The sequence below is a fragment of the Lithobates pipiens genome, unplaced genomic scaffold, assembly GCF_037356315.1.
Source record: "Lithobates pipiens isolate NorthernLeopardFrog02 unplaced genomic scaffold, aLitPip1_a1.2 Scaffold_10, whole genome shotgun sequence".
Lineage (NCBI taxonomy): Eukaryota > Metazoa > Chordata > Amphibia > Anura > Ranidae > Lithobates > Lithobates pipiens.
In genome coordinates this window covers 225,409,002-225,434,663 of record NW_027507686.1, presented here as the reverse complement: position 1 = coordinate 225,434,663, position 25,662 = coordinate 225,409,002, and the positions used below count along the sequence as shown (strand labels likewise).

At 48.1% G+C, this 25,662-nt stretch overlaps 1 protein-coding gene across 4 annotated transcripts; it reads right to left on the bottom strand.

Moving 5' to 3' along the window:
• Nucleotides 1–1,646: 1,646 nt before the first annotated feature.
• On the bottom strand, nt 1,647–23,719 carry LOC143940612 (uncharacterized). 4 transcript variants are annotated; one of them, XM_077462184.1, is made up of 6 exons: nt 22,338–23,717; nt 16,519–16,725; nt 15,479–15,676; nt 14,435–14,632; nt 11,384–11,461; nt 1,647–1,930 (listed from the first exon to the last, which is right to left on the bottom strand). In XM_077462184.1, the coding sequence occupies exons 1-6, from the start codon at nt 23,365–23,367 to the stop codon at nt 1,920–1,922; spliced, it is 1,722 nt and encodes a 573-aa protein (XP_077318310.1). In that variant the 5' UTR covers nt 23,368–23,717; the 3' UTR covers nt 1,647–1,919. The 4 variants fall into 4 exon arrangements, with proteins under 4 accessions (XP_077318310.1, XP_077318318.1, XP_077318292.1 ...); XM_077462192.1 differs by lacking the exon at nt 11,384–11,461 and having other exon boundaries at nt 22,338–23,719; XM_077462166.1 differs by lacking the exon at nt 1,647–1,930 and having other exon boundaries at nt 10,258–11,461; nt 22,338–23,703.
• Between the last annotated feature and the right edge of the window lie 1,943 nt (nt 23,720–25,662).

Below are 25,662 nucleotides of genomic sequence, written 5' to 3'. Positions count from 1 at the left end.
GGGGGGTGGGCTACGTGTGACACAACACTGATCACCGGGAGCTGTGATCAGTGTCACTAGGCAGAACGGGGAAATGCTTGTTTACATTAGCATTTCCCCGTCCTTTCTGTGAGACGATCGCGGGTATCCCCGTGGACATCGAGTCCCACGATCACACTGACGGAGCTCGTGGCAGGGTCACGCGCAACCACATGGCGGTAAATGTTCATGCAGCAGTCGGCAAGCGGTTAAGGGGCGAGTGGCAGGGGGTGTGTCCTATGCTTACATACCTTTGCTAATAGGTGACCCTCATTCCCATCTCAGAAAGTTGGGTGGTATTTATTTAACTAGAGTTTCCCTTTTAAAGTGTATGTATAAGCAAACGCCTCCTGGGGAGACTTACACCTCTATTTGTTGTTGTGATCATTGTCAACAATTTCCCTCACTTTGGACTGGAATTTGGAATTTCTCTTCATTTTCTGTTGTGTCTCTGGGACAAGTGAAGAGAAATCTTCCCAATGGGGCATAGACAAAGCAAACCCATAACCTGGGGCAGGGCCAGTGCTACCATTAGGCAAACTAGGCAGCTCTCTAGGACGCACTGCTGCCTAGGGCGCCCGACCACTGGTGTCCCTACTCTCTTCTCTCTGCAGCGAGCAACTAAGTGTCAGCATCCGCTGCTCTGATCACACATAATGTCAGAGGCGCAGCGTCAGAGGGCTGCGTCTGTGTCCCGACACCCAAATGAATGGAAGCAAGCAAACATTAATTGATGGGCAATGGTAGGCTGCATCGATGGGCGCTGATGAGGCTTCATTTGATGGGTGCTGGTGAGGCTGCATTTGATGGGTGCTGGTGAGGCTTCATTTGATGGGCACTGGTGAGGCTGCATTTGATGGGCGCTGGTGAGGCTGCATTTGATGGGCACTGGTGAGGCTGAATTTGATGGGCGCTGGTGAGGGTTCATTTGATGGGTGCTGATGAGGCTTCATTTGATGGGCGCTGGTGAGGTTTCATTTGATGGGTGCTGGTGAGGCTGCATTTGATGGGCGCTGATGTGGCTTCATTTGATGAGCTCTGGTGAGGCTGCATTTGATGGGCGCTGGTGAGGCTGCATTTGATGGGCGCTGGTGAGGCTGCATTTGATGGGCGCTGGTGAGGCTGCGTTTGATGGGCGCTGGTGAGGCTGCGTTTGATGGGCGCTGGTGAGGCTTCCTTTGATGGGCGCTGGTGAGGCTTCATTTGATTGGCGCTGGTGAGGCTGCGTTTGATGGGTGCTTCATTAAAAAGGTGGGGTATACATGGGCAGGGCAAAGTGGTGGAGTTGGGGGGGGGGGGGGGGGAAGCCAATGGGGGCGGCAAAATTAGGTTTCGCCTAGGGTGACAAAAATCTTTGCACCAGCCCTGACCTGGGGTTTTATTGCTTGTTTGTCTATCCCAGGGATCCTCAAACTACGGCCCTCCAGCTGTTGCGAAACTACACATCCCATGAGGCATTGTAAAACTCTGACATTCACAGACATGACTAGGCATGATGGGAATTGTAGTTCCTGAACAACTGGAGGGCCATAGTTTGAAGACCCATGGTCTATCCAAAACTTATAGAAAACCTTATGTAAAATAAATAGATATATATATATATAAAAAAAAATAGTTCTGAGAAGAAAAAATTATAGAACTTTTATTCAGAAACACTGGAGCCATTGCTAAGAAAACCAGATCAAGGAGTAGAAGCAGACACTTAGTCGAAGGTGCAGAAGAAAAACATTCATGGTGGCGAAACAAGCGAGAATCCAATTGGTTGCCATGGCCAATACTGTTCTACCTCCAGAATCTTTCATCTTGGCTCAGACTGTGTACTATAGCCATTTCTGTCTTGTGACTGAGCCCGAGGTGAGCAAACTCCATTGACATTCATTTTGCGGAAGCCTTTATATCCTTCACAAGAATTCTATTAGCGACAAACAAATATAAATAAAGTCACACATGTGTGGGTTTGTGAGGTTTACTCACCAACATCAAACATCCTGTACAGTTGAACCGGTTATTTGTGAGACAAGCAAATCATGGGAAGTACACATAGAAGAGAATGTTCTAGCTGGTTCATTCTATCCAAGGAATAAAAACAACTAATAACAATAAAAAAAGCAGCTGTTAATAATATGAACTAAATAAGCTTGCAAGAATGAGTTTTTGATATATTAGCTATAAGTGCTAAGGGATCAGTGTTGGTCATTTTTTGAGCAAAAGGCACAGTGTCTAATGTCCTACCTTCACCACTTCAGCCCCGGACCATTTTCCAGCTAAAGGACCAAGCCCCTTTTTGTGATTCAGCACTGCGTCGTTTTAACTGACAATTGCGCGGTCATGCGATGTGGCTCCCAAACTAAATAGGTGATGTCCTTTTTTTCCCACAAATAGAGCTTTCTTTTGGTGGTATTTTATCCCCTCTGCGGTTTTAATTTTTTTGTGCTATAAACAAAAATAGAGCGACAATTTTGAAAAAAAATGCAATATGTTTTACTTTTTGCTATAATAAATATCCCCAAAAATATATAACAGAACATTTTTTTTCCTCAGTTTAGGCCGATACGTATTCTTCTACATATTTTTGCTAAAAAAAAAATCGCAATAAGCGTTTATTGATTGGTTTGCGCAAAAGTTATAGCGTCTACAAAATAGGGGATAGTTTTATGGCATTTTTATTAATAATTTTTTTTTTACTAGTAATGACGGCGATTTTTATTGTGACCGTGACATTATGGTGGACACGTCAGACACTTTTGACACATTTTTGGGACCATTGGCATTAATACAGCGATCAGCGCCATTAAAAATGCACTGATTACTGTAAAAATGTCACTGGCAGTGAAGGGGTTAACCACTAGGGGGCAGTGTAGGAGTTAAGTGTGAGTGCGTGTTTTTTTTTACTGTTGGGGGGGCGTGGCTTGGCATGTGACGTCACTGATCGTCTTTCCCTATGACAGGGAACAGACGATCAGTGACAGCCTCACTAGGAAGCACGAGGAGAGGTTTGTTTACATTTACCTCTCCTCGTTCTTCAGCTCTTCTACACCGGCGGTGATCGGATTCGCGGGTCCCACGGCCACAGAGCTAAGGATCGGGTCGCAAGTGCACCGCCGGCGGCGCGCACGCGACCCGCGGCTGGGCTCTTAAAGGGGAACGTACCTGTACGTGCCTGTGCCCAGCCGTGCCATTCTGCCGACGTACATCAGCGTGAGGCGGTCCTTAAGTGGTTAAAGCGGAGGTCCACCGACCATTCATTTTTTTTTTTTCAGCCATTTAGACACTTTCATATTTACAATGTAACACTCACTGTTTAGGTGTAATATCTCCCCCGAGATATTCGGATTCGCATTAAAAAAAAGATATTATAAAATTCTTGCTTTAATTTCCTGGATGCGGTGAATGCTGAGCTACCAGAATTCACCGCTCGCTCTGCACATGCTCAGTGTTAACGGCGCGGAGCGCCGTAAACTTCCAGGTTGCCATCACAACGGGTGGCGGCGGCGGGAGTTCCCGCCCCGTTGTGATGGCAACAAAAACAAATACCGTTTTGAGATCTCACGAGATTTTGTGGCGGCAATCCGCACTGACTCCTGGGAATGCTGGCGCTTAGCTCCCGGGGAAGAATAAGTTACAAGCCTACTCCTGCGGGGGTCAGAGACAGGAAGTACCCCCATAAAGATTGCTAGCAAGGTAAACAAACAAAAAAATATTTTTTTTTTCATTTGAACATCTGATCAGAGCAAAGAAGGGATTAAGATGAATTTATTAATTTGTGTGGACCTCCGCTTCAAGGTGCCCTCATTAGGGCCTGTTTCACACTGGCTTTAGCTTGTATTAGAGCAGTGTGAACATCAAGCTTTGCAAAGCATTTGCAGAGCTTTCATCAAGCTTTGTTGAAGCTTATAAAGTACCATTCCACTCCAGATTGTAAACATTGAACACAGATCCCTATGGGAGTGTTGATTGCCACTTTAAACAAGCTGCTAGCAGGCTTTAGCAGCTTTTCAGCAAGCTACAAGACATTCTGAAGCCTGTGTAGCACCCCCTAGGTAGGTAGGTAGGTGCTAGAGTAGGATTTTTTTGTGTCTTACGGTAGTCAAATTTAGGCAGGCCTGGCTGTTTTGATTTGGGCTGGGAGTGGCTCAGGTTAGCAGCTGATGACTCACAGGCAGCATCACTAAGACCTCCCTCTTCTTTCTAGAGCTTTCTGGAAGGTACTGGAAAGAGAAGAGGAGAGGTGGAGCTGCCTGGGGTATTCATTTCCACCTAGCGGATCGGTTCAGTACGGTACGCTATTTTGAGTGTTTCCATTATGAAAGCGGCCCATACAACCGAACCATACCGCACCATTCATGGTCCTGCTTCAGATGTGGGGCGGTTACGGTACAGTTAGGGCAGAGCTACGATACATTCCTCTGATTGGTGGACAGAAAAACATCTGCCAATCAGTGTAACGCCACACTAGGCTTTTTTTCTAAACACCGTATGGCAACTGGTGGTCCGACCTGCAGTGGAAACGCTCACCTGAATCCGCTCATTGGAAACGAGGCATAAGGGGCCCTGAGCAATCCCCAACTTGGATTGGCAGGGGGCAGGCCTCCTTAAGTACCCAGGGTCAGCCCAGATGGGGGAGGAGTTGGAGTTGTTCAGAGCTTGAAGATGTAATTTTAGGCTGTCGGGGTCTTTGAGGGAGCTCCCCGGTCTTGGGGGGGGGGGGACCTTGAGCCTAAGGCTTGGGTGAAAACGAGGCCCTTTAAAAACCATGGAGGCATCTTTGCCAGGAGGCACAGGAGGAGCAAAGAGGACAGCATGAGGGAGCATTGTATATGAGGCAAGTCTTCAAGGAGAGGAACAACTTGTCACAGCCAGGAGGGCTGGTGAGTGGCAAGCACAGTTGGGAGGACTGGGGAGGCATGCCTGAGAGGACTTGGAGCATGCAGTCTGGGATGGGTGCAGAACCAGTGGAGTGGACTGTGTTGTAAAGGGCAGTGGAGAAAGGCAGCTGCAGCCAGGAGTGCTGGCAGGGCCTAAAGATGAGTTACTGAGCTTAGTAACTAGAGATAAGACAGTGAGCACCACAAACGTTCTATCTGCTACACTACAAATGGACGTGGTCCCTGGCTGCAACAGGCTGTTGCTAAGGTCTGCCTAAGTCAGTCAGATCTAACCACATTGCGCTAGCTGTGCCTGGAAATTAAAGAGGAAGTGATGTGCAGGAGGAGAAATGGAGCAAACCATAGCCCTTGTACACACGGTCGGAGATTCCGACGGAATGTGTCCTATCGGACCGTTTTGTCGGATATTCCGACTGTGTGTGGTCTACAATCGGACTGTTTCCGTCTGAGTATCCGACGGACCAAGTTTTCCAACTTGTTGGTAAAATTTTCCGACAAAATGCTCCGATCGGACATACTCCGATCAAGTGTAGAGAATTCCGATCGGACAAAGTGCTACGCATGCTCAGATCAAATTCCTACAGCAAAGCTATTGGCTACTAGCCTGAACGTAGTCCCGTCGTAACAAAATAACGTCATCACGTCGGATTTTCCGACAACTTTGTCCGACCGCGTGTATGCAACAGTTTCGGACAAAATCCGTCTGACAAAATCCGACGGATTTGGTTGTCGGAATCTCCGACCGTGTGTACAGGGCTAAGAGAAGAAGTGATGTGCAGGAGGAGAAATGGAGTGAACCTACTGGACTGTACATAGTTGTCCCAAGCAAATTGCCATTATTTCTACTGGGCATCCCATACCCCATCCAAATTCAATTCCCTCAATAAAATACAAAAACAAAGCTGACGGACTATTCATTGCCCTGGAGTGTCTGGAAGTGAATGCCGGGCTTGGCAGGGTGACAGGTGGGCCACAACACTCAGCAGCCCCTAGGGGGGTACCGCTACACTTGTGAGTAGGTGTATGATAGCCTCAGCCCAGGCTCCAACCAGGTCACATCCACCAAATTTATTCTTGCTGGAGAAGGGGCACTTGAGAGGGGAAATTTTAGCAATTTACAAATAACGTAATGGTGATACCAGCATAGGAAAAAACCTATTCAATCTCAGGGAGTGTAAGAGGACACGGGGGGGGGGGGCACACAATGAGATTGGAGAAGCGGTTTAACCTTCAGGGTGATGTGGATGTGGAACTCTCTTCCACAATTGGTGGTGTCAGCAGGGAGTATTGATATTTTTTAAAAGACTCTTGAAAATGCATCTCAAAGAACAAAACATATAGGCATATGGGAAATGATTCCCATATCCCTGTCGGTGAATCGCGCATTAGGCGAGACGAGAGGTGCATGTTGGTTACCTAGCATGCACCTCTCCTACGCTTATCCAGGAAGAGTTAGCGATTGGGCTTCACACGCAATCATGATGGCACCCTGCTGAAAAAGAAATTGTATTTTTGCTGCCGTCATGCCATGAGGTACACAGCAGGAGTCCGGTGTGTCCCTGTTCACCATTTCAGGTCCTAATTTTTGGCTGGATTTGTACCTTAAACTGACCAGAAGATGCACCGGACTCTTCTGCAAACAGTTTCGCAGCTGTCGCGGAGCTGTGGGAACCGGCTTCATTGAGAGCCAGTCACAGCCCCTCGACATGCGAATTGGATGCATGGGAAACCCACATCCACATCCAGTTCGCAATAGTGTGGACCAGCCTTTGTTATACTCACCTTAGCTCGATCCTGCCATATGCACAAGACCAGAAATTCCCCTGGATTTCTCCTTCCCAAGCGGCTTGCTACGGGGGTACTGTTGTGCATCGGGAACCCGAGAAGAGTTAGCTCTGTGCAAAACCCCAGGTAAGTATAACATTTTTGTTATTTGAAGGGAAAAAAAAAGTGGCTGGCCTCAACTGATACATAGGGAAATTAATATATCCTACATGCATTTATCTGCAGTCTTCTCTACATCTGTTCAAAGGCCAGAAATATAAAGCTTGCCTGAGAGTTCAGATAACAGGGGGCGGAGAGCTGAAGTTACACACTGCAGAGAACAGCGAGAGCTCTGATTGGAGGGAAGGGACACACTCCCCTTCATACAGAAACAGAACCGAGGCTGTCAATCAGCTAGAGGTCCCTCCCGTCACCTTTGTTCCTCTTGGTGTCAGGAAAACTTGTGAGAAGTGACTCAGAAGAAGGAAGCAGCAGACAAAAATGACACTTAGTGCTCTGTGGGTAGCACACACACTATATAGGAGGGATATGCTTTGTTCATATTTCATGTCTGAGGTTTACAACCACTTTAATGTATTTTTTCTTTTCAATATTTTTTATTGAGTTTTAGCACAAACACAATACAGGAAAAAATCTGAAACAGGAAGTACATAAAAGATATCCAGTGTCTAACAAGCGTTACATGTAACATAAAACGGCTTCTCTCATTCTCCATAAGCACATTCGGGCGCTATCAGGGTTTAGTGACTAGTGAGAGGAGTATAAATCTGGGCCCCGCCGGTAGTTGAATGCAATCGGAGTACACAGGCGTTGAAATCAGACAATACTAAACCCTCAGACTATAGTACTTTGGCTGGAGAGGTAATAGAATGCCGAGGCTGGGTCACTCTCCACCCCAAGGGGAGCACACTGTGGAGAGGGCCAACCACCTCAGGCCCACCTCTGAGGACTATATGGATAGTCTTAGGGAAGCTGCATAAACCCAACAGGTAAATGATAAAATAATTTTGCTCAGTTATCATTCTGTGTAGTTGCCTGATGAGAACATAACCCGGTATATGTGGCATTGAGCGGAGAATCTAGGCGAATAACCATCGCGGTTGTGAGAAAACCCAGCTGCGCTGATAGGCCTATACTATCAGTCTAGTTCCGTTTATGAGGGCATTAGACACTGGGGGTATTCTTTCTCTGCTTGAGAAAAAAGAAAAAAAATAGGAAGGCGCAGGAAGAGAAGAGGATCCAGAAAGAGTTGGTGAGAGAGCAGACCCAAAGAAGGGGGGGGGTACGAGGAAAGGGAGAGAAGGTCACCGAGGGGAAGTGAGGAGCGACCCTAGTCATCCAAGTCCCTGGAATTATGGGGACTCCAATGTAGTTCGCCCATGGTTCCCAAATCAATTGGAATTTGTGGGTTTTGTCCATTAGCTTACAGACAATCTTTTCCTGGGCCATGATCCAGGAGATTTTCCGTTTCATGCCATTAAGGGGTACCATGGGCCTCTTCCAATTTTTGGCTATAGAGAACTTTAATGTATTTTTTATTAGGACAGAAATACAAGCACATTCCCCTCTTTTCTACTCCATTGCATAAAAACTAGGGGTTCAGCAGTCCACAGAGGTTACTGGAAACAATTTAAAATGAGAAGGATAAGCTCATAACTCGTGCATTGAGAAAAGACCCACAAAATTGCACACTTTCTTGCAATGGACAAAAACGGTCAGCCGACGTGGAGGCGATATGAATTCCTAATGGCACACCACGCATCTCGCTAATGTGCTCACGTCACACACACTAAGAAGGCAATTGACAAAGAACATTGCATTTTGGTGTGGCACGATTTTTGAAAAGGGTCATGCACGTTTCTTCCACGTACAGCAGCCCATTCAAATTGATAGACTAACCTAATCATGATGAATGGAAAGCAATAGATAGCAATCACAAAGCAAAACAATTAAAGAGGGATTCCACCAAAAAAAAAAAAAAAAAAATATTAAAAGCCAGCAGCTATAAATACTACAGCTGCTGACTTTTAATAAATGGACACTCACCTGTCCCGGGTTCCAGCGATGCCGGCAGCCGAGGCCGATCGATCGATCGCTCGGCTCTCGGCTGCTGCAGTCACCGTTCTAGGTGAGGGAATCAGGAAGTGAAGCTTCACTTCCCGGTTCTCTACTGCGCATGCACGAGCCGCGCCGCGCAATAGGAAATCTCTGTGCTGTCACTGGGACCCGTGTGTCCCAGCAGACAGCGCGGCAGGGCAGGAAATGGCGTAGACTCCCACGGGAGTCTATGCCCGGAAGTGGGTGAAAATACCTGTCTTTGACAGGTATCTCCGCCCCCCTCCCCCCTGAAAGGTGTCAATTGTGACACCGGAGGGGGGGAGGGATCCGATCAGCGGAGGTTCCACTTTAGGGTGGAATCCCGCTTTAACCAAAAAAAATAATAATTATCACATATAATGCCAAAGTCTTCACATGAAGTCACGTGAGCAGTGACACGACGTGTCAGGAGTCATCACTTCCTGTCACAGCCGAGACCAGAAAGTACTGTGTTCACTGCTGTTTTACTTATACTTTTAATGTAAGCATAAATATATTTTTTTACCTATTAAATTTGTTTTAAACTACTGCACAATGGGGATGCTTTTCTTCTTCACATGCCTTTACCTCATCTGCTGAGTTTGAAATTCCCCGCTAGAGATCCGTTGTGTGCTGTGACGATCAAAGGAGATTGATCGACTGCTGGCTTACCATTGCCTTCAGATTACAGGCTCATTCTGACCTTAGGGGTCTCCTTTGGAGGCAAGAGGCTGGGGGAAACATGTGACACTCCACGGATTTGCTGCTGATTGGAGGGATCTGAAATCGATCACTTTCTACACATGCATTTTACGTCTTCTATATGAACTGTTTGATGAAGATTCAGTATGTTCACGTTTGCACTTTAATGCACTGCTTGGACTGTGCACCTTTTCCTTTTTTTTCCATTGACTTATTATATTCCATTTCATGAGATTTATTGCACTTTAGCAATTCTTATGTAATTTATGGTTTTGTTTGCACCTTTATGCACTTTAGACCTTCCTATTGAATCCTTCTTGCACTTTATGCAACTTTTTTCACTTTATGATGATATTTTTTGGTTAATTGCTCCATTTCGTGATTGCTATCCACTCCTTGCACTTTATGTGAAGACTTTGGCATTATATGCGATTTTTTTTTCTTCACTTTATGTGATTTTTGGTTAATTGTTTTGCTTTGCGATCGCTATCCACACCTATGCATTTTTAGAGCTATTGGTTACATTTGATTATTATGGTTTTCTTTTATTGTATGGATTTAGTCAGTCTGGTGATGTTACACTGCTGTTTATTTTATTCAGCTTGACCACTCACTTTCCCTTACTGCAGTTAGCGCCACATATTTAATTTTTATTTGATTGCTTTTTGTGTGGGAACACTTTTTTATGTATTGCAGCTTCTGTTGGTTTGCGTGGATTTCTTTTGCGCATTAGTCTGCCTTTAAATACCACCTTACACACCTATTTAAATAATTGAGACCAGCCATACAGTTTTTGTGTTTAAACGGCCATAGCAGCCCTTTATTACAGTAACCAACCCTGAAAGATCAATTTATTACACAATATAAAGCGGTAATAAACAGAAAAACATAACCTCTCAGACTGAATGTAACTGCCTGTCTTAGGATTTTTGAAGGCACCCTTGACTGACCAACTAGCTGTATCTGGTGCCACCTGGCCTGTTATGAAACGCATCAACTATCTTGCCCCTGCTTCTGCCGTTACATAAACTGATGATTTTTTTTTTAATACAATAAAGGTGTATATTGGCGTGTGACTATCCATATTTTCCTTCTTCGTTATCGTTTGTGTTGAGCCTGCACCTATTACTTCCACATTGAGGAGGGCGTCATTCTAAGTCCCCCACCTGGAGCGGTTCAGCTTTTACCACCTTGCCTTTCCACGGCCCCTAGTTCCATTCAGGCACAATTGTTTGGCAAATTCTCCAGCCAACTGCCCCAACATGTACTACTTCTGAATTTATTAGGGCAGGTAAACCCATACCAGAGATGGGCCCAACCCATCGTTCTCCAAAAAACGTAACGATCCCAGCCTTCAAAAAACAAAGCAAAAACCCTACCACAGACGCCCAACGGGAAACCTTACGACTGGGCAGCACGCCACATCCTGAGGGCACGCTGGATTCCTTCCTGCAGACCCAAAGACCAAATGTCAATCCCCACCGTATTCAAATGAACCCCGTCCTCTTTCAGGAACAGCTGAGGTTCCTTTTCCAAGTCCCGATGGCGAATCGTCAAGCCACCATTACGGACAAAAAATTTTCCCACCTCCTTGTTTACTTTGATCCTAGCTTTGTTAAGCCGCTCCACAGACATCGCCAAATTCCAGGAAGTCCTAGCCACCATTTCAGACCACACGAAGATAGTGTTGGGGAACATGGACCGCAAGCACTGGAAATCAAATTTGATATCCCTACTCAAGTCAAGTGAGGTGCGAATCCCTAGGTCATCGCCTCCCACATGCAGCAGGAGCACATCCGGGGGCCTGTCAAGCCTTGAATAGTGCTGTACCTCACGCAAGACCCTGGACCATAACATCCCTGGGATCCCGATCCATCTGACCCTGACCTGTTCCCTGGGAAATCCCAACTGTTTACCTTCAGGCTTAACAGCAGCCTGTTCTGCCCCAAAAAGAACATGGGAATGGCCAAGGATCCACACCAACCTTTCTGAACCTGAAAAACAAAACATAAATCATAAAACCAACATGAATACAACCACAACACATAAAGACACAACTCAAACATAGAGAAAGACAAAAAACAGTGCTGCGCTACTTAACCCCTTTCCCGCCCACCATACAGGAAAAGTGGTTGCGATATCCTAACCGGATGTCATATGACGTGCCCAGGATAGCACAGCCGGTGCAGTGGGGCGATCGGAGGTGCTGTGTGTGTCAGTGACATACCGCAATTCTGATCGTGGTATGGTATGTCAGAGGCTTCTTATCACGTGATCAGCTGATCATCGCCTGAACTATGAAGTACTGGGAAATGGCTTTGCTCGAGAATTTTTCTTCTTCTCTTTTTGGAGGGGGAAATAGTGAAAATTGAGAAGGATGCTCTTATTTTTTGATAAATGTGAATATGTGATAAAGTTTGTTTTAACCACTTGCAAATCAGCTCCTGTACTTTGAAGTTGGATATCTCGGTAACGGCAACAGCTGCTGCCACAACCGAGTTATTCATCTTTTCAGGAGCCGGTCGTATTTACGATAAATGGTGGTCTCTGCGGCGGATGCGCAAGATCACCGTTATCGGCAGCAGGAGAGGGGCCCTCCCGTGCCCTCCATTGCTTACCAGAGCCGTTGGCAGCGGCGGAGGCGATCAAGTCCTCTCTGTGCCTGGATATGGAGACGAGTGAGGCTAAGATGGCCCCCACCCGTCTCCATACCACAAAGCGACGTCAAAAACTTAATTTCTGCCCACAGCTGTTAAAGGCACATTTTTTTCTAAGTAATTTTTTCAAATGACAAATTTTTTTTTTTATTTATTGCATTTTAGTCCCAATATGAGATCTGAGAACTTTTTGACCGCAGATCTCATATTTAAAGCGGAGGGCTGTTTAAAAAAAAAAAAAAAAAAAAAGTCAAAGTCAGCAGCTGCAAACACTGCAGCTGCTGACTTAATCAGCACACTTACCTGTCCAGGGCGCCCACGATGTCGGCCGCCCGACGAGCTCACGCGCAGAATTTGACGCTATTCCACAAGCGGGTGCAATTTTGAAGCGGCGTGTTGGGTATCAATTTACTTGGCGTAACATTAACTTTCACAATATAAAAAAAATAAAAAATAAATTGGGCTAACTTCACTGTTATTTTATTGTTAAAAAAAATGTACATTTTTTCCCCCCAAAAAAAAGTGTGCTTGCAAGACCGCTGCGCAAATACGGTATGAGAAAAAAGGGATGCACCAAAATTTCAGCCGCCGAAACATATCAGCCAAAAATGTAATTTTCTGCAATTTGCCGAAAGAGAAATGTTGCCAATAAGAGCACTGGATAAAGGGGCGGGGCCATCCTGCCGGGGGCTGCATGCGTTTCATCCCGACACACCCCTCAGAGTCTCCCCTCCCTCCTGTCATACACAGCTTCCCCAGTGCCTGGTAATGCATGTCACGCTGTGTGTAAGAGCTGGATTTGAATCGCCATGCAGCCGATGTCCCGCCTCCTAGACCACCTCTTGTGATAGACGGCACTCTGATCCAATGCTAGGAATCATTGTGCCATAGAAGGTGGGACATTGATTCAGATCCAGCTCTGACACACAGCATGACATGTATTACCAAGCACTGGGGAGGCTGTGTAGGACAGGTGGGGGAGGAGGAGGGGGGGGGGGGGGGGACATTGGGGGTGTGCCGGGATGAAACTGGCTGCACGGCGATTCAGATCTAGCTCCGACACACCACGACATGCATTTCCAGGCTGCACAACATGGGCACTAGCAGGCTGCTACATCTGATGGGCACGGGCATTGGTGAGGCTGCTACATATGGACACAGGCACTGGTGAGGCTGCATGACAGGCACAGACACTTGTGAGGCTGCAAGAAGGGCACAGACAGGCTGCTACAACTGACTGGTAGACTGCATCTGACAGGCACTGGTGAAGCTGTATTTCATGGACACTGGCAGGCTGCATTGATCTCCTGTACCATGTCCGCAGTCTGACCATCTCCTGTACCACATCCCCAGTTTGACCGTATTGCAATGACCGCCATTTTATTCTCTAGGGTGTTATATATATATATATATATATATATATATATATATATATAGTTTCGGGGGTTCCCAGTAATATTCTAGCAAAAAATAAAATAAAAAGGCTTTCCTCAGGTCACGCCAATCGGCAGCTCTACCTGTCCAGGGTGGGTCAGTGCTGATAATCAGCACAGCCCCCATCAAAAGGTGCTCATCAGCCAACAAGTGCCCAACACCTGCCAGTCTGTCCCCATAATAAACGCCTGTCAGAGTCCGCAACAGTGCCAATCAGTGCCCAAAAAAGAGCCAGTGCCCCATCAGTAATGCCTGTCAGTGACCCATCGAAGTGCCAAACAGTGCCACTCAGTAATGCCTGTCAGTAGCTCCTCATCAGTGCCACCCATCGTTTTTTTAATAGTCATGGGGAAGCAGTTAAAAATACTGCAGCTGCCGACTTTTAAAATAAGGACACTCACCTGTCCAGGGCACCCGCGATGTCCTCATCCGACCAGTCCCTCAGTTCCGGCATCTTAAGTGTCCTTACCACTGCTTCCTTACTGCGCGTGTGCGAGTTGCGCTGCACATTCTGACTGGTCCCTGCTGTCTTCTGGCACCAGTGTGTCTCCCAGAAGAAAGCAGGGGGGACGGAGGAAGGGCCGGACATGGCGTAGATCGCTGTAGAGTCTGTGGCGATCTTTCGCCAGAAGCAGGAGCAAATACTTGTATTAGACCGACCAGATTATCCATTGGAGGGGAAAATGAAAGGGCCCAACATCCTCCCCAAGACCACCTCCTTTGACAATTTCGCAGACACCTACAAAGGGTGGAGCCTCGCAGATTGTAAGTTAGTGGTGACTGGAGAAATGCTGGACAACACACACAGGATTGAGAAACCCTCATAAAAACCCTGAATAAGAAGACGACGCGCATCCACCTGGTTATGATACCTACTTGGGAAGGGAGCCAACTTTTCCACCTTCAGCGGAGTCCTCTCTCTTGCCTGCTCCTTGCCTTTTTTGGAGCACTTTGCGAGTGGATGGGAACCTTCGCAGCCCGAGCATTCATGGCGAAAACAACAGGTTTCCCCAAATCTGCAGGTGTCCTTATTGAATAGCCAACAGAAACCCTTAGGCTTTCCGGCCGAGGTTGCTGAAAATTAAAAACCGCAGAAACAATCAAGCACCACCAAAAGAAAGCTCTATTTGTGGGAAGAAAATTATAAAAATAAAAAATTTGGGTACAGTGTTGTATGACTGCGCAATTGTCAAAGTGCAATAGCACTGAAAGCTAAAAATTGTCCTGGGCAGGAAAGGGGGAAAGTGCCTTGTATGGAAGTGGTTAAAACCATGCATAATCCATGAACAATAAACCGTGTTCATAAAATGTATTTCAATGTTGCAGGAAGGGGTGTGAACTATATGTTCGGTCTGGGCAGCGGGATTGCTGGCTAACGAGCTGCGCACATCAGCAGCTACAAATACTGCAGCTGTCAACTTTTAAAATAAGGACACTCACCTGTCCAGGGCACCCGCGATGTCCTCACCCAAAACCACCAGTCCCTCAGTTCCGGCATCTTAAGTGTCCTTACCACTGCTTCCTTACTGCGCGTGTGCAAGTTGCGCTGCACATTCTGACTGGTCCCTGCTGTCTTCTGGCACCAGTGTGTCTCCCAGAAGAAAGCAGGGGGAACGGAGGAAGGGCTGGACATGGCGTAGATCGCCGTAGAGTCTGTGGCGACCTTTCGCCAGAAGCAGGAGCAAATACTTGTATTAGACCGACCAGATTATCCATTGGAGGGGAAAATGAAAGGGCCCACCATCCTCCCCAAGGCCACCTCCTTTGACAATTTCGCAGACACCTACAAAGGGTGGAGCCTCGCAGATTGTAAATTAGTGGTGACTGGAGAAATGCTGGACAACACACACAGGATTGAGAAACCCTCATAAAAACCCTGAATAAGAAGACGACGCGCATCCACCTGGTTAGGATACCTACTTGGGAAGGGAGCCAACTTTTCCACCTTCAGCGGAGTCCTCTCTCTTGCCTGCTCCTTGCCTTTTTTGGAGCACTTTGCGAGTGGATGGGAACCTTCGCAGCCCGAGCATTCATGGCGAAAACGACAGGTTTCCCCGAATCTGCAGGTGTCCTTATTGAATAGCCAACAGAAACCCTTAGGCTTTCCGGCCGAGGTTGCTGAAAATTAAAAACCGCAGAAACAATCAAGCACCACCAAAAGAAAGCTCTATTTGTGGGAAGAAAATTATAAAAATAAAAATTTGGGTACAGTGTTGTATGACTGCGCAATTGTCAAAGTGCAATAGCACTGAAAGCTAAAAATTGTCCTGGGCAGGAAAGGGGGAAAGTGCCTTGTATGGAAGTGGTTAAAACCATGCATAATCCATGAACAATAAACCGTGTTCATAAAATGTATTTCAATGTTGCAGGAAGGGGTGTGAACTATATGTTCGGTCTGGGCAGCGGGATTGCTGGCTAACGAGCTGCGCACATCAGCAGCTACAAATACTGCAGCTGTCAACTTTTAAAATAAGGACACTCACCTGTCCAGGGCACCCGCGATGTCCTCACCCAAAACCACCAGTCCCTCAGTTCCGGCATCTTAAGTGTCCTTACCACTGCTTCCTTACTGCGCGTGTGCAAGTTGCGCTGCACATTCTGACTGGTCCCTGCTGTCTTCTGGCACCAGTGTGTCTCCCAGAAGAAAGCAGAGAGGACGGAGGAAGGGCCAGACATGGCGTAGATTGCCGTAGATTCTGTGGCGATCTTTCGCCGGAAGTGGGAGCAAATACTTGTATTAGACCGACCAGATTATCCATTGGAGGGGAAAATGAAAGGGCCCACCATCCTCCCCAAGGCCACCTCCTTTGACAATTTGACACCTACAAAAGGGTGGAGCCTCACAGATTGTGAGCTAGTGGTGACTGGAGAAATGCTGGACAATACACACAGGATTGAGAAACCATCATAAAAACCCTGAATAAGAAGAAAAAGCGCAGCCACCTGGTTAGGATACCTACTTGGGAAGGGAGCCAACTTTTCCATCTTCTTCAGAGTCCTCCCTCTTGCCTGCCCCTTGCCTTTTTTGGAGCACTTTGTGAGTGGATGGGAACCTTTGCAGCCCGAGCATTCATGGCGAAAACGACAGGATTCCCCGAATCTGCAGGTCTCCTCATTGAATAGCCAACAGAAACCCTTAGACTTTTTGGCCGATCGTGACGAGGTTGCTGGAAATTAAAAACCGCAGAAGCATTCAAGCACCACCAAAAGAAAGCTCTATTTGTGAGAAGAAAATGATAAAAAAAAAAATTTGGGTACAGTGTTGTATGACTGCGCAATTGTCAAAGTGCAATAGCACTGAAAGCTAAAAATTGTCCTGGGCAGGAAAGGGGGAAGTGCCTGGTATGGATGTGGTTAAAACCATGCATAATCCATGAACAATAAACCGTGTTCATAAAATGTATTTCAATGTTACAGGAAGGGGTGTGCACTGTATGTCCGGTCTAGGCAGCGGGATTGCTAGCCAACGAGCTGCGCACGTGTGTAGGGAGGAACGAGGAGTATATAAGCCTGTGCAGTGAGGTTATGGCTCCACCCCTTACTGAAGAAGTCAATACCCCGACGATACGCGTCTAGGGGGGCGGAGCTTACGCACAGATGTTACAACCATAGCCATCTTGAGAATTGGATGTTTGCTATGCCCTGCAGCTTGCACAAGCTGATTGTGCTTTTCTTGTAAGTATACCCATTTACCTTTATGCTTTTAAAAGCTTTTGGAAAGGGAACGCATTAGACGTTATCTTTCTTTTACATATAACTACTCTACTGGGCAAGACTATCAGGTTCTTGGAACCCATTTAAAGAGCCATTTACCCAAAGGAGGTCTGATCTATAGTACGTCAGGCGTCATTTCCCCAGAGAGGATAACTGCTGATTTTTATCTGGTATGAGGTGAGCAGCCTGTGAAGATGGTGGTGGAGAGCACTCATCTTTGTTTGGTGAATTGATTTAGGGCAGGATCCTCTTCAATCAAATATTTTTCACACAGACTTTTTTTTTTTTTTTTTTAGATGCTTATACTTATGGATTTGAGTATTATTATATTTATTCAATAGTGCAACATTTAAATACATTTTATTTACACAGTTCATTGTTCATAGATTATGCATAGTTTTAACCACTTCAGCCCCGGGAAGATTTGGCTGCTCAATGACCAGGCCATTTTTTGCGATACAGCACGGTCATGCGACTCTGTACCCAAACAAAATTGAAGTCCTCCCCCCCCCACAATTTTTTTTTCCTTTTGCACTATAAACAAAAGAGCGACAATTTTTTTAAAAAAAAACACAATATATTTTTAAGTTTTGCTATAATAGCCCCACATTCCCCCCCCCCCAAATATTTTTTTCCCCCCCTGTTTAGGTCGATATGTATTCTTCTACAATTTTTTTTATAGCTAAAATATCACAATAAGCGTTATATATATATATATATATTTATTTTTTTCACTTTTATAAATGTCGCTGGCAGGGAAGGAGTTAACACTAGGGGGTGATCAAAGGGTTAACTGTGTTCCCTAGGTGTGTGTTCTAACTGTAGGAGTGAGAGAGATACATATTCAGCATGAACACACGATCTGTCTCTACCCCCCTGAAAAAATTGGGATCGCTCTGTCAAGAGTGATCACGGGTGCCCGGGGGTCAACCCACACAATGAAGCTGCTGACTTCTAATAAGCACTTACCTTTCTAGGCTGCCCGCGATGTCGGCCGTCTGAGGCCAACCCGTCCCTCGGCGCCGCCATTCAAAAGTAAGGGAAACAGGCAGTGGAGCCTTGCGGCTTCACTGCCAGTTTCCTACTGCGTGAGGAGGAGAAGACCGAAGATCACCGTGGAATAAGAAGAAGCAGATTAGGACGATCTGCCTAGCAACAGCCATTTCTAGTAAGTGAAAAAAAAACATTAATTTTTCTGGAGCCTTTTTATAGGGTGGACCTCCCCTTTAAAAATCTGATTCAAATTAAAACTTGGACAAGGCAGACCCATCCAGGTGTTTAAAGGGGTTGTAAACCCTCGTCTTTTTTCACCTTAATACATAGGATGCATTAAGGTGAAAAACTTATAACTGAGCAGACCGATACCCAAAGCCCCCCCCCCCCCCCCCCCACCTCCGGTTTTACTCACCTGAGCCTGTTCGTTCCCACACCAGAAATGCGCACACCCTCTCTGCCCATTGTCTTGGCTCTTGATTGGGTAGATTGATAGCAGCGCAGCCATTGGCTCCCGCTGCTGTTGATCAAATCCAACAACACGAGCGCCAGGGCCAAGACCAGTTTTGTGTCTATGGACGCAAAAGCTTGAGTCGGGAGCCTGCCCGCATGGGTACTCCCCAGGAGAGTGCTTCTCCTAGGTGGTTTCCCAATGTGGGGAGCTACTAGTGCCACTGGGGGACCCCAAAAGGAGGATCAGGGCTACTCTGCAGAACAAACTGCACAGTGGAGGCAAGTATGAAATATTTGTAAAAAAAAATATATAAAAATAAAAAAAAACACACACACACACACACACACACACACACACACACACACACACACATCACAAGGGTTTAGGAACCCTTTAAGAAAAGGCCCGGGCCCCGCCTCCCTGATCGCTAACCACTCCCATACCAGGCATGCAGGGGAGCTGCGAACATCACCCAATTACCCTTACCACGCTGGTCAGTTTTGGACCTTCTACTGAAAAGCAAAACCCCGTCACCCCTCACATCGGCCACATCCAAACTCCCACCTCTACGTTAAGATCTGCACACCGGGTCACTAACCCTCAACGCTCCAAAAAAGGCCAAGACAAAGGTCGTCTTAAAAAGCACAACTTCAAAAGCCGAAGAGCAAACACCCAGACTTCCCAAGATGGCCCACAGCATGACGAAGGAGACCAGGCGGCAAGTACCCGACATGACCGTGCCCCCGTTTGTAGCCCTGCAAAACCCTCTTCACCAAAAAAATTCTGTGCGACATCCCCAACAGCTGAAACCAAAAAGGCTAAGCTGGCCATTTTTTGACCCAACTTGGAAATTTGAGGCCCCATCCTCCACGCTCCTGCCAGTGGAATACAGTAACAAGCACAAACAATCATCGTCACAACTGCCTACCTGACCAGCACTTGCCATTTCCCCCAAACATTTTTGTGAGCGCTACAGGTGGCCGGGCACACCAAATTCTAAAGTAGCCCATCTACTGTTCTAAGGCGATGTCCCACAAGTGGTCCAGGCAAGACACCCCATGCTACTCCACTTCCGGTGCCAACATGTAGAATCTGTTCCACTGCAAGCGAGACAACACATCAGCCACATTGTTGTTCACACCTGCCAGGCGCATGCACTGCACAGACAAAACAATTCAACCAAACTCTGAAGCACCAGATGTCTAAGGAAACGCACTACCAGAGCAGAAGTGGAAACTTTGTTAATGGTCTGCACCACCCCCAGATTGATGCAATGAAAGCAAACCCTCTTTTTCCTAAATTCCCATTGCCAAAGCTCCACAGCCAGTACTATGGGAAACAATTCAAATAGTATCGGGACACCCAGAAAATCCACCTCACGCTACAAATCCAGCCATCTGCCTGCACTCTACACCCAAAAAAAGCGCCCTGTATCCTACTGCACCGGCCACATCTGTTAACAGCTTCAAATCACAATCTGAAACCATCCATCCCCAAGGAATGCCCATTGTACTTCTCCAGGTACAGCTGCCACACGGTCGTCAACCTAACATAATGGTGCAGTGCTCTGATCCGAGGTCACCAACCTCCTGCAAAAAATGCTCCCCATGGGCATGATTCGGCGTGCAAAATTGAGCTTGCCCAGCAGCAACTGCGGGGAACGCAACTATCTTTTTGCTGGCAAGGGCAAAGGACACAGCCGCCTGCAGGTCCTAATTTAGGAAGTGGGAGCCGACATTCCATTCCCTCTGTGTCAATCGCAAAATGCAGAAATTTTAATGCAGTGACCGGGCCCCTCCATCTTCTCAGCCGTCAGCGGAACACTGAACACCTTAAAGATATGCTGCAGGGTGGCCAGAGTATGGCACACCCTGCAACACGAAGGGCCGATCACAAAAAAAAAAAAAAAAATCCTCCAGGTAGTAAATTATGGAATGCAAGTCCAACAAATCCTTCACCACCCATTCCAAGAATGAGCTAAAAGCCTTGAACAAGTAACAGGAAACAGAGAATACCCCGTGGGCAGGCAGAGATCCACAAAATATTGACCCTCTCAGATGCAGCCCAACAAGCGGAAACTGAGGATGTACCGGCAGAAGGCAAAAAGCTGACTTGATGTCAGTCTTTGCCAACAGGAGCCCCCTTTCCAAACGTACCAACCCAGTCTACCGCCTTGTCAAAGGATGCATAAGAGACGGCACAAAACTCAGTCAATGGCATCTCATTAACCGAATCGCCTTTTGGGTGGGAAAGATGGAGGATCAGCCTGAAAAGAATTGGGTTCCTTCTCAGGAACCACTCCCAGCGGAGAGACGAGCAGATTATCTATTGGAGGGGGAAGCGAAAGAGCCCGCCATCCTCCAAGGCCACCTCCTTTGACAGTGTCGCAGACACCACCAAAGGGTGGAGCCTCACAGATCGCAAGTTAGTGGTGACTGGGGGGGGGGGGGGATGCTCGAAAACGCGCACAGGATCGAGAAACCCTCAGAAAAACCCTGGAAAAGAAAACCGCCACCCGGTTGGGATACCTACTTAGGAAGGGAGACAACTTTTCCACCTTCATCGGAGTCCTCCCTCTTGTCAGCCTCACAGGACTTACCCTTGTGTTGTTTGAAGCACTTTGTGAGTGGATGGGAACCTCCGCAGCCAGAGCATTCATGGTGAAAACGTCAGGATCCCCCGAATCTGCGGGTCTTCTTGTTGAATTGCCAACAGAAACCCTTAGGCTTTCCGCCCGATGGTGACGAGGTTGCTGGACCACCACCGGCCCCAGCGTTCTGGGCCCACGTCTGAGTCATGAGCTTCATCCACAAATATCTTTGTGGTCCCGCGAGTGCCTTCAGCTGTTTGAACTGTTTATCGTACCGCAACACCCCCATACACCCGCTGAGCCTTGCGGATAGAATCTAAATAGCAAAAAAGTGCAGAGCACTGCTCGGGAGACTTTTCCCCTATAAACACTGGCCAGAATATGAAGCACCTGAAGCCAATTACCAAACCTCCTGGGAATAAGCCGATAACGCAGTTTCTCCTCCTAGTCTTTATTCTCATCCAGCTTAACCTCATCTAGGATGCATTTTTCCAGGGGAAAGAGGGAGAATATCTTCACATACTCACCTTTCCAAATCCCGTCTCTCACCTATTTTAAATGAGTGCCTAGCGGTCCCTCGAAGCACACAATTCAAACGTATTCCAGCCGCACCCCCGTCAACTTCTTACCCTCCCTAGCTGCCTTGTCCTGTGCAAGCGGAGGGGGCCTCTGTGGGAGTAGTCGCTGCATTGTGCGAACCACACCCCAACTGAGAGGAAGTCGAAGCCTGGGCACCACGTCATCCTGCCCCGGGGCACCCAAGGGCGATCTGTCGCAACTGTCCATGCGGCCACCAGGGAAACCAACCCCGCTGAAACTCCACCCGGGTCACAATGAGCCAGACATAAACTAGACATAATTGCCCACAGTATGTTATTCATGCAACCCTCACGCCCCTGCGGCTGCCGTCACCACCTGCTGAGATATCCCTGTAGCAGAAACCCCCGGAGACTGACTTTGCAATCCACCCAGAGACAGTACACTGCACAGGAGACAAAACATTACTGAGGAGCACACAGATGACTTACCAGGCTGCCTTGCGACACTTGACAGCACAGCTGCTGATGTGGATCCCTGCAGCCCCGTGTTAGAACCTGGCAGAGGGTTGTCCTCAGCGTCCACTGTTCCCGCTTTTGATGGTGCCCGCTCCCCCTCCGAACTGTCTTTCTCCCAAGGCAGTTGGCTGAAGAAATCTTTGGTGTCCACCTCTGCCTCCGCTGATGCCGCCTGCTCCCCCTCCGACTCGTCTTCCTCCGAAGGCAGCCCGCAGGATTGCTGTCCAGGCATCTGGCTGAAGTCGTCACTGGCGTCCACCGCTCCCTCCTCCAATGTTGTCAGCTCGCCCTCGGACCGGTCTTTCTCCCAAGGCAGCCGGCTAAAGTAGTCTTTGGTGTCCACCGCTCCCTCCTCCTTTGATGTGGTCAGCTCGCCCTCGGTCCTGTCTACCTCCCAAGGCTGCTGGCTGAAGAAGTCACTGGCGACCGCCCTCCTCCCCCGCTGCGCTGTCTGCCTGGTAGAAGTGGCGAGCCGGTCCAACTCCGGCGTAGCCACGCCGGCACCCCCTCCAGTAGTACCACAGCTACTCCCGCTGGCAGACCCGGCCGTCCCACTCATCTGGTCAGCACCGGTAGAATTTGCTCCCCCTCGCCAGGCCACTCCAGCGGCGGGCAGGACACCCGCCGTGTAGGCCGCATGGTCCCGCTGATCCACAGATGGGGTTTGGGAGCTGGGGAGTGACCCACGCTCCTCCCCCGGGGGCCGCCCCTGAAGGGGATTCCTCCCAGCCCCACCAGACCACAGAGCAGGCTTTCTCTTGGCAGTGGAGGCTGAAGGGTCCAGGATTGGGCTCCCAGGGCGGCGACAACCCCTCGGGGGCGGTTCAGGGCTGGAACGCCCAGGAGGCCGAGACCTCCCAGCGTGTGCAAGTTCTGGGGCAGGTGTGCCAGTCACTGGCTCCAGCCCCGGCAGCAAGCCGGACAGCTGGGCCCTCAGCCACTGCGTCCCATTGACAAGCGCAGCCGATCGAATCTTGGCCAGCATGCTCTCCACATCCTCCATTGTCTAATCTCAGCAGGTCGTGCAGAACCTTCCCTGGTCCAAGTGCTGCTATAGAGAGGGCCGCCTCCCACCAAGGAACCCTTAGGACCACAGGGGCAGGGTGCCACCTTACACCCCAGGCCGTCAAAACTTCGCCCGCTGCCGATGTTTACTCAGAGGAAGTCGGACTGTGGCATTCTGGGACTTGTAGAGCACGCTTGCGCCCTTTGATTGGCCTAACGGGGGGTCATGCGCGGCCGCACGCTGCGGCATTCTGGGACTTGTAGCCCAACTAAGCGCCCTGTGATTGGCCGAACGGAGGTCAGGTGGGGCCGCAGGCTGTGGCATTCTGGGACTTGTAGTCCACGCGAGCGCCCTGCGATTGGCTCAGCCGAGCTGGTCACGAGTGGCAGGCGGGGCTGGTCTGTCGCGACCACGTGCTGCCGGTGTTTTGGCTGAGATCTCTCTTATTTACCCCGCCCCCTCTGTCACCCCCCCCCCGTCACATACCTCCCAACATTTTGAGAATGTTGATAAGTGATAAGTATGTAGTATAGGACACGCCTCCTGCCACGCCCCCTTAAAGAAGAATTATGCAAAAAAAAAAGGATTGGTTAAACCCACAAGTGCTTTTTTTTTTTTAACCAATACTATTCCTTTATATTGGCTTTTTACATGTACAAATACAGCGATTTACAAATCAGATGAAAGGTTTAGCAAAGGAAAACACTTTTTAACCACTACAATACAGGGCACTTTCCCAGCCCAATGTTCAGCCTTCATCGCTCTCGCACTTTCAGTGACAATTGCGCGGTCATGCTACACTGTACCCAAATGACATTTTTATCATTTTGTTCGCACAAATAGAGCTTTATTTTGGTGGTATTTATTCACGACTCAGTTTTTTATTTTTTTTGCGAAATAAGCGCAAAAACAGCGGAAATTTGGAAAAAAAAACAATATATATTCTTTCTTCTATTTTAAAAGAAATCCAATAAAATCAAATTTTGTCATAAATTTAAGCCAAAATGTATTCTGCTACATGTTTTTGGTAAAAAAAATTCTGTTAAGTGTATAATAATTGGTTTGTGTAATCACGGACATATGTACGCAAATGATCACGTACATGTGTGCAGATAATCATTGGAACATGTGATTTTAGTGGGACATATGTGGGGGACATGTGTTTTTTTATTTGGGGACATGTCTTTTTATTATTTGGGGACATGTGTGGTGACGTGTATTGTGGTGTCATGTGTGGTTACACTGTAGGTTTATACTAGACTAGTGATCAGTGAGTAAAAAGCTGTAAAAACAGCTCATACTCACTGATCACCAGCCGGCTGCAGCGTTCTGCTCTCCTCTCCTCAGCGACGACTTCCGTGTGAGGAGAGGAGAACCGATTGCCTAGCAACCGGCTGTTTGTTTACATCACATGATGGCCGTGATTGGACACGGCCGTCATGTGATCAGGAGGGCCAATCACAGAGCCCTCCTGCCGATCCGAGATGCGCCGTGTCTGGGTGACACGAGCGCATCGGGATCGCGCCGCTGCGCGGACACGAGCACGCGCGATCCCCCTCCTTCTGAAGGACGTTCCTGAACGTCCATTCAGAAGTAGGCGGCTCCCACCCGGCCGTATATGTACACTGGCCGGGTGGGAAGTGGTTAAAAGCTAAAAAGTGCACTTTATATAGGACTATATAGATCAGACCAAAATGAAGGACAGAGGGACATTGCTCCAAATCAGGGACAGCTGGGAGCTATGCTGTCTGCTCCCCTCTCTATCAGCCCACACAACAGTGTGCCAGCCAGCCACGATGACCCACCCACACCAGGGAGCCAGCCAGCCACAGCAGGGTGCCACAGAGGATGCGGGAGCCAGCCAGCCACAGAGGATGTGGGAGCCAGTCAGCCACAAAGGACATGGGAGCCAGCCAGCCACAGAGGACGTGAGAGCCAGCCAGCCACAGAGGACGTGGGAGCCAGCCAGCCACAGAGGACGTGAGAGCCAGCCAGCCACAGAGGACGTGAGAGCCAGTCAGCCACAAAGGACGTTGTGAGCCAGCTAGCCACAGAGGACGTGGGAGCCAGCCAGCCACAGAGGACGTGGGAGCCAGCCAGCCACAGAGGACGTGGGAGCCAGCCAGCCCAGTGGTGTAGCGTGGGGTGTGCAAAGGGGGGCTGTGGCCCCAGGCCCAACATTTTGTGGGGCGAAATCCAAAGCTAATGTGTGTCAGTCTGTCCGAATTCTGATATACTGTGTCCCTGCGCTCCGGCCGCCATGTTCATTCTCAGGCAAGACAGCCAGCACCC